This window comes from Scyliorhinus canicula, chromosome 9, assembly GCF_902713615.1.
Source record: "Scyliorhinus canicula chromosome 9, sScyCan1.1, whole genome shotgun sequence".
NCBI classification, from domain to species: domain Eukaryota; kingdom Metazoa; phylum Chordata; class Chondrichthyes; order Carcharhiniformes; family Scyliorhinidae; genus Scyliorhinus; species Scyliorhinus canicula.
The window spans coordinates 31,043,619-31,057,755 of NC_052154.1; the positions used below are offsets into that span (position 1 = coordinate 31,043,619).

At 45.7% G+C, this 14,137-nt stretch overlaps 1 protein-coding gene across 1 annotated transcript in view; it reads left to right on the forward strand.

Moving 5' to 3' along the window:
* LOC119970874 (polycystic kidney disease protein 1-like 2) overlaps window positions 1-14,137 on the forward strand; it is a 129,640-nt gene that overhangs the window by 70,036 nt on the left and 45,467 nt on the right. The window contains exons 22-26 of the mRNA XM_038805983.1: window positions 948-1,144; window positions 3,221-3,401; window positions 11,113-11,428; window positions 11,720-11,939; window positions 13,478-13,574. Of these exons, the coding sequence (XP_038661911.1) occupies window positions 948-1,144; window positions 3,221-3,401; window positions 11,113-11,428; window positions 11,720-11,939; window positions 13,478-13,574 (1,011 nt within the window). The remainder of the gene's footprint in view (window positions 1-947; window positions 1,145-3,220; window positions 3,402-11,112; window positions 11,429-11,719; window positions 11,940-13,477; window positions 13,575-14,137) is intronic.

Below are 14,137 nucleotides of genomic sequence, written 5' to 3' on the forward strand. Positions count from 1 at the left end.
CATAATAAACTAAACCAAAACCTGAGATTGTCCTCGATCTTACTCCTCGTTGCTGATATCATTCATAATGTTAATTTACTTTATTGCGTTGTGAACAATTCAGTTAGGAAGTTTGTTTTGTGCCTCCTGAGCTGGTGCATTATTTTTTTCAAATCTAGATCTTTCGTAAACTTTTACTTCCAGTAATGCTGCAGACACGGAGCAACTTCCCACTTTTAAATTTAGACTGAAGTTTTCTTTGCGCTGAAACTAATTGACAATTTAACTGATTGCTTTGTGCAAGTTGGCTCCTGTGTTTCCCCTTTAAAATTAAATGAACTGACTTCAAATAAATTCGCTGACATCCTGAGGGCACAGAATACACCACTGTATGTGAATGAATAGTTACTTCTTTAATCATCAAAAAAAACACCCTCACTGCGCCAGTGGGTCATCTTTGTGACGATGACCATTGAGGAGGAAATTCGGAGAATCTGATTTTGCAGGGTCGTACCACAATTTAAGAGTGTTAGGCATTACTACACTTGATCTAATCTATGCTCCTTTTGATCAAGGCACCCTGCTAATAGCATCAGATTTCTGAGAGCCGGAATTAACCGGTGCGGAGGCAGTTCGCCCATTGGCTGGCGACAGGATCTTCCAGTCCCACCGTTGCCAGTGGGGTTTCCAGTGGAATGGTCGCCTCACATGAAGCAGATTGTTTGCAAACGCAACTCACTGCTTGACCATGAGCTGAGCATCCAACCCCATATACAGTCTATCATTGTCAATGGTGACATTGATAACATTGAACTTGTTTGCTGCTAAACACCTCGGTGTTTAGTCATTGCACACTTACTGAAATTCTGTATGGCAGTCTGTCACAGATTGTACCATTGGTATGGTACATATTTTTTTATTTCAGAGTCTCTATTGATCAGGTTCTACCAATTGTTTTGCCATTGCAGATAACCGCATTGTCATTTGGCGGGAGTTAATAATCGGACTTGAAAGCGCCTTGATCATTTTTCCTGTGAATCTCGTAATTGTGCAGGTTTTCCGAAATGCCATTCCCAAACCAACTGACATGGCGACCATGCTAAATAAATCGGCAACTTCCTGTGGTTCCTCAATATGTCAACGAACGCCTGAGAGTTTAATGATGGTGAGAGTGGTTTCGTTTTGCCCTGCATGACTATTTCAGCACATACAACGCATCTGAAAATTGTTAACCATACTTCGAAAAATGCCAAGTGCCGAACTCAAAAGGAGGGCCCTGCTCAGAAACAAACAGAGTCAGGCGGGAAAATAAAATGGGGGACAGGATGTAGATCGCACGTCCTGCCCACTCATTTCAATGGCTAATTTCAGTGGTGTGGGCAAGGGGGTGGGGCAGGAAAACCCACACAAAGCAATCGCAGTAGAGGTTCCAGGTAACATTCTGGAAATGGGCATTCAGAACATCTGCAGTTTTCATTGAGGTGACTACATTTGAAAGCCGTCCTAATTCATACCTGCAGAGTAGAGGCATGGACTGGTGACAGGAAAAGTGTATAAGGTGAGTAGAAGTGGTGTTGCTTCCTTTACAGATTATCATGAAATGCTGTGATCTGAGATGTATCTATGTTTACTAAAGTGAGTGATGACAATGCTGTTTGAAAAGTGTAAGTGAGCACTAAATGATGTGGTTGCTGGGTTGTTACTTCTGACAAGTGACAGACAGTCAAGTAAACAAACAACATTGTAAAATGAAAAGTCTTCACATGCATTGGAATAGATTATCCTAGCCTTTAATCTGTCCTGGTAGCCACAGTATTAATATCGCTAGTCCAGTTCAGTTTCTGATTAATGGTAACCTCCAGGGTGTTGATTGTGGGGGATTCAGCGATGGTAATTCCATTGAATATCAAGGGGCAATGGTTAGATCCTTTCTTGTAGGAGATGGTCATTGTCTGGCCTTGTGTGGCACGAATGTAAGGCAAGGAAAGTAACATGCAGATAGGATGAAAGCTGATGGTGTCTAATAATATCTGTTCTGTCCTTTAAAGAACACAATGATCACAGGTTTCTCCCTTGCCAATGAGCCGCATCTCTCCATGGCAACCTTCTTTCTTAGTCCATCTCTGCCGGATACTATCCCACTTAATGTAATCATCTGCCTCTATTCCCCCTCTGGTTTTGTTGGGATGGTGTTACAGAACATGACTCATTCTTCCAACTATATACAAATATACAGTAATGAGTAAAGACAAGGAGCTATCTCCATGTCTCAGTCCTAATATATCTCTGCTCAACACTGAACTGAACCTAGGTCTGGCTCATGTGCCTTCTTACATCACTGTGTGGGCAGTACTGTACTCAGCCCCACATTAACCTTTATATGTGCCAGACCTTTACATTACAATATCTTTCTCCTCCTACAATGTTCACCTACACGAATAGTTCACCATCCTTGCTTGTGCTTCGCTTCACTGAATGCCATGAAAGGGTGAAGGTTGGTGCACGCACTTGGGAGAGTTAACAATATATTTCATGTATTTGGAGCATACCTGTGTAAGGATGATAGAATAATGGGTTAAAGGGAATGAAAAATCAACTTTTGGCATTTTTCTTGATTCAAAGGCCTTTACTTTTGCCAATCAGGAGACTCGTCAATGAAATTTGAGAAATCCATGCTCATTGATGAAGGTATCAAACGTTTGTTTAGCTGAAGCAAAACCTGGAAAACATCTGATCAAATAGGTGTATGGAGGTGCTGTAAAATCAGACCAAAGCTGCTGGTCACCGGTGAGGGAGGGGGTGTGTTATCAAGAGGACGACCCTTGCTGTTGTTAGGGAGGCGGGGTGGGGTGGAGATGAGGGTCTTCTGTAGGGCCAATCAGGAGGGTTCCCCCAACAATTGAACCCGTAATGATTCACCCAGAGTGTACCTGACGGTCTCCCAACATGACGGAGGGCACACCTGACATTGGTATCAGCAGCAGCAGGAAACTGGTCATTAATCGGCCTCTTCACGGTCTCAATTGCACTCTGGGCAGGTAGGGTGTCCATCGCCTTCCCCACTGCTTGTGAAATGCCATTCATTCCTTTCAGAACTGATATCCATCCCCAGAATAGAACATATATATATTACATATATACATGTACATATCTGTAAATCCACTTCAGCCGATATAAAGAAAGCTGTACTGTAAGTTTCAAGAGTTGCATCCCTGATTGTTGAACTCTTCTTTGTTTATAGGACATCAAAAGGATTGCCAGGTCTTTGCCTGCAAAAGTGAAAGATATTATACCAACACTGGAAGAAGATATTAAAAATGCAGATGACATGAATAAGTTGCTGGCATTAGTAGCAAACATTGTCCAGCACTGCAAACTAATCGAACAAGCTAAGTCTCAGGAGGTTGCAATTCCAGATAACGGTCAGTACATTGACTAGACCATTTAGGACTAAAATGGGTGGAGATGGTGATATAGTCGTAATGTCACTAGCCTAATAATCCCCAGGTCCAGGTTAATCCTATGGAAGCATGCGTTCAAATCCCAGAGTGCCAGCTAGAGGAATTTAAATTCAATTAATAAATACATTTGGAATCTAAAGCTAGTTTCAGGATGGTGACAATAAAATCTGCAATACATTTTTGTAAAAACCCACTTGGTTTTCTAATGTCCTTCAGGGAAGGAAATCTGCCGTCCTTACCTGGTCTGGCCTATGTGTGACTCCAGATCCACAGCAATGTGGTTGACTCTTACATGCCCTCTGAAATGGCCTCACAAGTCACTCAGCTCAAGGATATTTAGAGATTGCCAATAAATGCTGCCTTTGCCAGTGATGTCCATATCCCATAATTAAACGGTTGGATTCTCTGCAGCCTGTCACCGGAGCGGAGTTCCCGTTAGGCAGCCAATCGCATGTCGGGCAGAAAACGGGATCAGCGTCCCTCTGATGCTCCGGTTCCCCGCTGGTTAATGGGCTGGACTGCTGTTTCTCCATTCCCGCGTGATGCTGTGGTTGTCTCAGCTGGGATTCACACAGACGTGGATTGGTGCAAAAAAAGAAAATACTGGACAATCTCAGCAGGTCTGACAGCATCTGTGGAGAGAGAAGGGAGCTAACGTTTCGCGTCTGGATGACCCTGCCAAAGCTGGGGTTTTTTTTTCTTCTTTCTTGTGGGGGTGGGAGAGGAAGGACAATGGGGAGGGAAAAACAGATCAATGGAAGAAATGAAAATAAATTGATGGAAATAAAAATGGGGTGAAGGTGGAGGAGAGAGTTCACAGTCTGAAGTTGTTGAACTCATTGTTAAGACCAGAAGGTTGTAATGTGTCTAATCAGAAGACAACGTGCTGTTCCTCCAGTTTGGTGCAAGTATATCCTCCAGGATTGGTGCAAGTATTTTTAAGTGAGGCCCTGACGCGTTGGATGGCACGCTAGATCATGGGATAAGTATATAATGAGGATACCTCCAAAGTACATTGGAGGGCTCCCTCCACAACAACACTAATTCCTGCTCAGCCCCCATCAAACCCCTCCCCCGTCCACAGACCTCCATAAGACTCACCATCAGAACCCCCCCCATCAGAATCCCCCCATCAGTGGCTCTCATCTGAACCCCTATATCTGAGATAATCCAATCAGTCACCACCCCATATCCGAGACCCCTCATCAATCACCCCCTCATATTAGGGGTCCCCATATTAGAGACCGTGCTATCAGAGACCCCCCCATCAGAGATCCCCATATGTGGCTTGTTTCTTTTAATTTCCCTTCATGCTTAAATGCATCTCAAGTACCCTGCTGTTAAGCTAACCAAAATATTTGTAAACATCTGGAAGATAAGTGGTTTCACTTCCTCTTGCTTGATTTTCATGTAGTGGCGACCTGTCAATCATGGCTAGATGTTTCGGTGTAAGGGGCAGGTAAGTGAATAAGCAGAGATTTTGCAATGTTCCTTCCTGGCTGTTCTTTAGCTTCCAGGCAGGGGCGACTGATGTGAGGTCTCTGATATGGAGGGGGGGGGGTCTCTGATGTTGGGGTCTCTAAAATAGGGGTCTTTGTTATGTGGGCATCTATGATGGGGGGGAGTCTCTGATCTGGGGGGGAGTCTCTGATCTGGGGGGGTGTCTCTCATCTGGGGGGGAGGCTCTGATCTGGGGGGGGGAGTCTCTCATCTGGGGGGAGTCTCTGATCTGGGGGGGAGGCTCTGATCTGGGGGGAGTCTCTGATCTGGTGGAAGTCTATGATCTGGGTGGAAGACTCGGATCTGGGCAGAGTCTCTGATCTGGGGGGGAGTCTCTGATCTGGGGTTGTCTCTGATCTGGGTGGAAGCCTCTGATATGGGCAGAGTCTCTGATCTCGGCAGAGCCTCTGATCTGGGGGGGAGTCTCTGATCTGGGGGGGAGTCTCTGATCTGGGGGGGAGTCTCTGATCTGGGCAGAGTCTCTGATCTGGGGGGGGGATTCTCTGATCTGGGGGGAGTCTCTGATCTGGGGGGAGTCTCTGATCTGAGGGGAGTCTCAGATCTGCGGGGGAGTCTCTGATCTGGGCAGAGTCTCTGATCTGGGAAGGTGTCTCTGATCTGGGGGGGGGGAGTCTCTGATCTGGGGGGGTGTCTCTCATCTGGGGGGGGAGGCTCTGATCTGGGGGGGAGTCTCTGATCTGGGGGAAGTCTATGATCTGGGTGGAAGTCTCGGATCTGGGCAGAGTCTCTGATCTGGGGGGGAGTCTCTGATCTGGGGTTGTCTCTGATCTGGGTGGAAGTCTCTGATATGGGCAGAGTCTCTGATCTGGGCAGAGCCTCTGATCTGGGGGGGAGTCTCTGATCTGGGGGGGAGTCTCTGATCTGGGGGGGAGTCTCTGATCTGGGGGGGGAGTCTCTGATCTGGGGGGGAGTCTCTGATCTGAGGGGAGTCTCAGATCTGCGGGGGAGTCTCTGATCTGGGCAGAGTCTCTGATCTGGGAAGGTGTCTCTGATCTGGGGGGGGGAGTCTCTGATCTGGGGGTAGTCTCTGATCTGAGGGGAGTCTCTGATCTGGGAGGGGGGTCTCTGATCTGGGAGGGGAGTCTCTGATTTAGGGGAAGTCCCTGATCTGGGAGGACTCTCTGATCTGGGGGGGGAGTCTCGGATCTGGGGGGACTCTCTGATCTGGGGGGAGTCTCTGATTTAGGGGAAGTCCCTGATCTGGGGGGACTCTCTGATCTGGGGGGGGAGTCTCTGATCTAGGGGGGAGTCTCTGATCTGGGAGGGAGTCTCTGATCTGGACAGAGTCTCTGATCTGGGGGCGAGTCTCTGATCTGGGGGGGAGTCTCTGATCTGGGAGGGTGTCTCTGATCTGGGGGGGGAGTCTCTGATCTGGGGGGGAGTCTCTGATCTGGGGGGAGAGTCTCTGATCTGAGGGGAGTCTCTGATCTGAGGGGAGAGTTTTCTGATCTGGGGGGAGTCTCTGATCTGGGGGGAGTCTCTGATCTGAGGGGAGTCTCTGATCTGGGGGGGAGTCTCTGATCTGGGGGGAGTCTCTGATCTGGGGGGGAGTCTCTGATCTGAGGGGAGTCTCTGATCTAGGGGAGAGTCTCTGATCTGGGGGGAGTCTCTGATCTGGGCAGAGTCTCTGATCTGAGGGGAGTCTCTGATCTGGGGGGGAGTCTCTGATCTGGGAGGGTGTCTCTGATCTGGGCAGAGTCTCTGATCTGGGAGGGGAGTCTCTGATTTAGGGGAAGTCCCTGATCTGGGGGAGACTCTCTGACCTGGGGGGGGGGGGGGAGTCTCTGATCTGGGAGGGAGTCTCTGATCTGGGGGGAGTCTCTGATCTGGACAGAGTCTCTGATCTGGGAGGGGAGTCTCTGATTTAGGGAAAGTCCCTGATCTGGGGGGAGTCTCTGATGGGAGGATGCCTCTGCCTGTCAGCAGGGGGGGGGGGGGGGGGGGGGGGGGGCAAGATTTACATTGTGGGTGGGAGGGAGACCAGCTTCCGGACCTCTGTATTGGCCGTCCACTCAAAATGGCACCCTGATAGCCGGATTCAGAATGGAATGGAAGACCAGAAGACATTCTGCTCCAGCGGAAGAACATAGGATGGGATTCTCCGCTTGCCAATGCCGAAATAGCATCCGGCGGTCTGCAAGCAGCAAATCCCTTTTGATGGTGAAATCGGGGGCGACACCTGTTTTTGGACACTCTTCCAGAGCGGCGTCATCGGTGAGTATGCCGTACGCCATTGGAACGGCCGCAGGACGTCACCTGAAGGCCCTACCCTGATGCTCCGCCCCTGATGGGCCGACTTCCAGACGGTGTGGATTACTTGTGCTCTCAGTTTTCGTCAACCTCGCGTGGCGGCTGTGGACTGTGCCCAGTGCTGCCACAGTCGGGGGGGGGGGAGCCGTTCCACTGGCCGCGGGGGGCTTCGGCGGGGACTGGGGGGACTGATGGGGGTGGTGAGGGGGTGGTGAGGGGGTGGTGAGGGGGGGGTTACCGGGGGCACTATCTGGCAGACTGGGTCCACACATGGCCGGCGCCGTGTTTACGGCGTGACTGTTGCAGGTCGATGCCGTGCGCATGTGTGGACACGGACACGGTAATTCTCCGGGCGTTTCTGTCGGGAACGCCGGGGGTTTTACGTGGTGCAGCTGCTAGCGCCCCACCCAGCGGAGCATCTGTGCAGGGTCGGCGCCAACTTTTTCATCGTAAGACCGGACACATTCTCCGCACATAGCCTCAAAATCGAAGAATCCAGCCCATAGTCTCCCAAATTGAGAATCCTGTCCAACGGGTAATGGAAATCTGGAACTCTCTCCCCAAACAATCTGTCGAGGTAAACACGATTGAAATTTCAAAACTGTTTTTTGTTTGGTAAAAATAAAAAGGGATCTCAAAACAAGGGAGGTAAATGGAGTAAAGTCCACTCACCCATATTCTATCTTTTTGAGGCAGAAAATGAACTAATCACATGTTCCCAGTGTGTGTTCCCATGTTCTGAATGAATTGCACATGCATGTTATTTTCACAATGGGGAGTCAAGGATGGGCTTGAGTAGGGGCAGTACCTCCGACTGCAGACGTGGCAATGGAGGCAGGCCGATATCAAGGCCAACAGGTTAGAAAGCTTGCCTCTGTTAACTGAGACATTGTCCTAGCCCTGTAGATGATGATTAGGCCTCCTAGCTATCACCCTTCAACCCCTACCTACATTCCCTTCAGGCCCCCATTCCACATCCATAGTCACTCACCCAGTATCAACTATGCACAGAAGCCATGAACCCTATAACACAGGGAATTTTTGGAAATGCTCGCAAAATAATCTATGCAACTCACCTTGAAAATGTTCCTCCTCTTAGAAGATCAATCAGTCAAACACAGAACTACTGAAAAAAGCACTCTCTTCTCATTGATCATAAATCTGTCGAAAAAAGAACAACCACTGAAAAATATGTTCGAAATACTTTCATCCTATTAACTGTCCATAAATCTGTCAAGGAAAGTTCAGTCCCATTCGTTAAATTCAGACCCATGAGCTAAATTCATGAATATAGCATAAAACTAAGTTAAGCCTTCATAATGCAATTCCCTTGCACAACTGAATAAAGAGGTCCTCCAGGGTTCAATACAATAGGATATTTGAGGTTGCCTTATCAGGTGGCCAGTTATCTGCCTTTTATTTTCAAAGGCTCAAGAAAAAGATCTTCAATCATAGAAGTCTGGTATCTGTTCAGCTATTTCAAAGGCTCAACAGATGTCCAGACTTCAAATCAATGTAAACATTTAAACAGGCACAGTTTCCAGATGACACATTGAAATCAGATTCTCAATACTAATGAATGCAGAAGAGCTCTATATCCATTTGCTGAAGTACTCTAATGCATGTGTAAACATATACAATGCTGGTCAATCTAATGGTCACTTACCTGTTAAGGACAGAGCCCTATGATCAATTACTGCATTGAAAACATATTTGAACTATCATACACTATTACATTATGGCATTTGAAATTGGCAGGATATTTTAAGTTTACCGGTAAAATGTTTCTCGATTCCACAAGAACAATTTCAATTTCTGGTATGTTCCCATTGTCATTGTCATTAATGTAGTATGTCCTGTCACAAATGGTGGTCGATAAGTTTACGTTGCTGGGACCATTATGGATGTTTTAATAGGGGCACTGGTGTGAGGCTTATGCAGCTTCTTAAAGAATGCTGGTTGCTGATCGTCTCCCAGCTCTTCTCATGTAAGACTTGGAATGAAACATGTGCAGCACCTGTTAAAATGCACCTCATCCCAAATACATGTATTCTACAATAACGTCTTTTCATATGTCAAAATTCTTGAAACCCCGTAGAAATATTTTTATTTCATAAGCTTACATAAGAACTAGGAGCAGGAGTAGGCCATCTGGCCCCTCGAGCCTGCTCCGCCATTCAATGAGATCATGGTTGATCTTTTGTGGACTCAGCTCCACTTTCTGGCCTGAACACCATAACCCTTAATCCCTTTATTCTTCAAAAAACTATCTATCTTTATCTTAAAAACATTTAATGAAGGAGCGTCAGCTGCTTCACTGGGTAAGGAATTCCATAGATTTACAACCCTTTGGGTGAAGAGGTTCCTCCTAAACTCAGTCCTAAATCTACTTCCCCTTATTTTGAGGCTATGCCCCCTAGTTCTGCTTTCACCCACCAGTGGAAACAACCTGCCCGCATCTATCCTATCTATTCCCTTCATAATTTTATATGTTTTGTAAGATCCCCCCGCATCCTTCTAAATTCCAATGAGTACAGTCCCAGTCTACGCAATCTCTCCTCGCAATCCAACCCCCTCAACTCTGGGATTAACCTAGTGAATCTCCTCTGCACACCCTCCAGCGCTAGTACGTCCTTTCTCAGGTAAGGAGACCAAAACTGAACACAATACTCCAGGTGTGGCCTCACTAACACCTTATATAATTGCAGCGTAACCTCCCTAGTCTTAAACTCCATCCCTCTAGCAATGAAGGACAAAATTCCATTTGCCTTCTTAATCACCTGTTGCACCTGTAAACCAACTTTTTGCGACTCATGCACTAGCACACCCAGGTCTCTCTGCACAGCAGCATGTTTTAATATTTAGCCATTTAAATAATAATCCCTTTTGCTGTTATTCCTACCAAAATGGATAACCTCACATTTGTCAACATTGTATTCCATTTGCCAGACCCTAGCCCATTCACTTAACCTATCCAAACCTCTCTGCAGACTTCCAGTATCCTCTGCACTTTTTGCTTTACCACTCATTTTAGTGTCGTCTGCAAACTTGGACACATTGCCCTTGGTCCCCAACTCCAAATCATCTATGTAAATTGTGAACAATTGTGGGCCCAACACTGATCCCTGAGGGACACCACTAGCTACTGATTGCCAGCCAGAGAAACACCAATTAATCCCCACTCTCTGCTTTCTATTAATTAACCAATCCTCTATCCATGCTACTACTTTACCCTTATTGCCATGCATCTTTATCTTATGCAGCAACCTTTTGTGTGGCACCTTGTCAAAGGCTTTCTGGAAATCCAGATATACCACATCCCATTGGCTCCCCATTATCTACTGCACTGGTAATGTCCTCAAAAAATTCCACTAAATTAGTTAGGCACGACCTCCCCTTTATGAACCCATGCTGCGTCTGCCCAATGGGACAATTTCCATCCAGATGTCTTGCTATTTCTTCCTTGATGATAGATTCCAGCATCTTCCCTACTACCGAAGTTAAGCTCACTGGCCTATAATTACCCACTTTCTGCCTACCTCCTTTTTTAAATAGTGGTGTTATGTTTGCTCATTTCCAATCTGCCGGGACCACCCCAGAGTCTAGTGAATTTAAGTAAATTATTACTAGTGCATCTGTAATTTCCCTAGCCATCTCTTTTAGCACTCTGGGATGCATTCCATCAAGGCCAGGAGACTTGTCTACCTTTAGCCCCATTAGCTTGCCCATCACTACCTCCTTAGTGATAACAATCCTCTCAAGGTCCTCACCTGTCATAGCCTCATTTCTATCAGTCACTGGCATGTTATTTGTGTCTTCCACTGTGAAGACCGACCCAAGTGAAATAAAGGAATTGAGGACTATATAGCCTCCCAAATGATGGAAAATTTCATCTTTTTAGAAAATGATTCCCCTGCTGCCTGTAATCCTGATGAACAAAATGAAGATAGGGATTCCATGGCCAGCAATCCTGATCAACCTGAAGAGAACGATTCCACGTCCAGCAGCCCTGATGAAGAGAGGGATCAAACAGTGACACACTTCTTTCACTATGTGAATCTTTTGCTTAAGTACGTGGAAGCTGAACTGCAAGAGATGGGGCTAAAGACATTTCAGAACCCTTATACTCAAATACATGCCACAGATCAAGTGCAGAAGATAATACAGCTAATCAAAGATGGGGTTAGATCTGAAGAGGATGACTGCAGTGTTAAGAGGTATAGTACATCATTTCAGGTATTTCAGAAACTGGACTTCAGATATATTGTCAAAACAAGTTTTTAAAACTGATAATGAATATTTAGAAATTCTGAATAATTAGTCGAAGTAATTCGAGATAATAGGAGCCTCCTATCCATCTTCAAGATTTATAAACTTGACTGTATGTATGCAGGTTATAAACATGCTCATTTCCATATCCCTTGGGTGAAAATTCACCCATTATAAGCCATGATTGCAATTTATATCCATCAATTAACTTTACAACTATTTTGTGCTTTGTTAAACAGGGAAGATGCATACAGAAAGGAGAAAAAAAATGTTTATTCGAAAAGTCTCCCTTCGTGGTTAATTTATATTGCCTGGCTCCTGGTGTTCATCACAAGTGGTGTCTCGGCATTCTTTACCATGCTCTATAGTTTTGATTATGGCAAAGAGAAGTCCATTCAGTGGCTCATATCCATGATCGTCAGCTTCATCGAAAGTGTTTTTGTCATACAGCCAATAAAGGTAATGGCAGAGTTAACCAGTAACAAGACTTATCCGGGGCTGGATTCTCCTGTCTCCCAGCCGCGTGTTTCTCGGCAGCCCGCCGTTCGCTGACGGCAGAATTCTATCTTCCCGCCGCTTGTCAATGGGATTTCCCATTGAAGCCATCCCATGCCGCCAGGAAACACGGGGGCTGGAGTGCGCTGGCAGCGGGAAAAGAGAATCCCAAAGGCCCGGAGAATTCTGGCCATAAATGTAGTGAATGTAGAAAAGAGTTTTAAGTAAAGGGTTGAATCAAATGGCGCTAGCATCACTGCTCTTGTGGGACTATCAGGGGGCAAGCTGACCTCAGCCAATTCAGCGAGATCAACGGTGAATGGAATCCAAATGTGTATTTTCACAAATGCACTATGATTGACAGGGGACAAGATTTACATAACTCACAGCTCTAAAAGGGCGGTTGCAGAAAATCTACCATGGCAGGACTAGAAGGTAGTCATGGAAACATGGCAGAAATTTCCCTTTTGCCGAAGACAGCCGATAAAGTGCTGCAGAGGACTTTTCCATTGTGAAGGGCAAAAAAGCCATTGGGTGATTTACACTGGGCTCCCTCAGACAGCTGTATTATGTAACCTTGCGAGCAGTACGGTGCCTGTAGTTGGAGAGCACTGACAGTCAGAATCTCCCCTTTGTATCAGATTGTTACCTATCGCCAAGTCCAGAATCGTACAGAAATTATGGTTTCTTGGACAAATCAATGTGGAATCAACCTGCTTCTCTGGGTCTGTGTCCATTTTTATGCTGAAAAGGGATTTCTAGCACATTTAATGAGGGTTACATAGAACTGGGCCAGTAGTTGCAGGCAACATCTGAAGCGTTCAAACTGAGATGGGAAGAGGTTTTCCTCACCTCCTGCCACGTTTTCCCGCAAGTTTGCTGGTTGGACAGCACAGAAGGAAAACACAGTAAAGCAGGGAAATATGAATACTGGCCTGAACTGGCCTTGTATACTTTAAAATGGAACACCAGTAAAATGGGGAAAGAGGAATACTGGTCCAAACTGTTTTTTGCTTCTGGGATACAGCCAGCAAGTGTGGCATCTTGGTCTACCTCTGCATCCCGGTTGACAAAGCCTAGCTGCGTAAGGGCAGGCTGAAGGAGCAGAGTTAATTGCTTTCTTCATGAACTCCATCCCAGTTGTTTAAGTATAATCATCACAAAATGGCTGCTGATCTCCATCCGCAGCCAAATGGTCCCAATCTGAGAGGGACCTAGAGATTTAGAACTGTGCTTCAGATCAATTTTATGAGGCAGGCAAGCACTAGGTATGCCCCTGGGTCATGTTAATAGCTAAGGATTGAAAATTCCTGTGTTCCGATCACAATGCCATGGCAAAGGAGACTTTTTTTAATGTTGGAATGTGCAGCTTCAGCAGTTTAACATTTAGGTTTCAATTTAATCAAGTTTTAAACTTTGTAAGAACACTAACTTACAAATGTAATTTGCCTTGCGTTTAAGGATTATTATTATGAACTAATGTTAATTGTCTTTCCTTTAAGGTTTTAGTTGTTGCTGTCTTTGTCGCACTTATTGTCAAAAAAGTTGAAAGAAATGAAAATGAGGAAAGCTATAATGAGGACTTGCTGTCTACCATGCGTAAGTTTGTGTAAGACGAGAAATATTATGGTTACAGGCTCGGAATAATGACCTGGGGACCGGGTTCAAATCCCAACACGACAGGTGATGGAATTTAAATTCAATAAAATATCTCGAATTATAAGAAGTCTAATGATGACCATGAGGGGCAGCATGGGGGCGCAGTGCTGCCTCATGGCGGTGAGGACCTGGGATCATGGAATAATACAGCACAGAACAAAACCATTCAGTCCATCGTGCCTCTTTGAAAGAGTGATTAAATTCATTCTCCTCTCCTCCTCTTACCCCTTAGCCCTGCAAAATCTTTCCCTTCAAACCTTTATTCAATTCCATTTTGAAAATGATTACTCACTCTATTTTCACCATCTTTCACACAGTACCTTCCACATCGTAACAACTCGTTGAATAAAATCTTTTTCTTGATGCTGCCTCTGCAAACAAATCTCTGAAATGCTTTTTGAAAGGTCACACGCAAAACATCAACTGCTCTACTCTCATCAACACTTGCCATTTCTTCATCAAATTATTTATTCATAGTCAAACACAAGTTACCTTTACTGTGT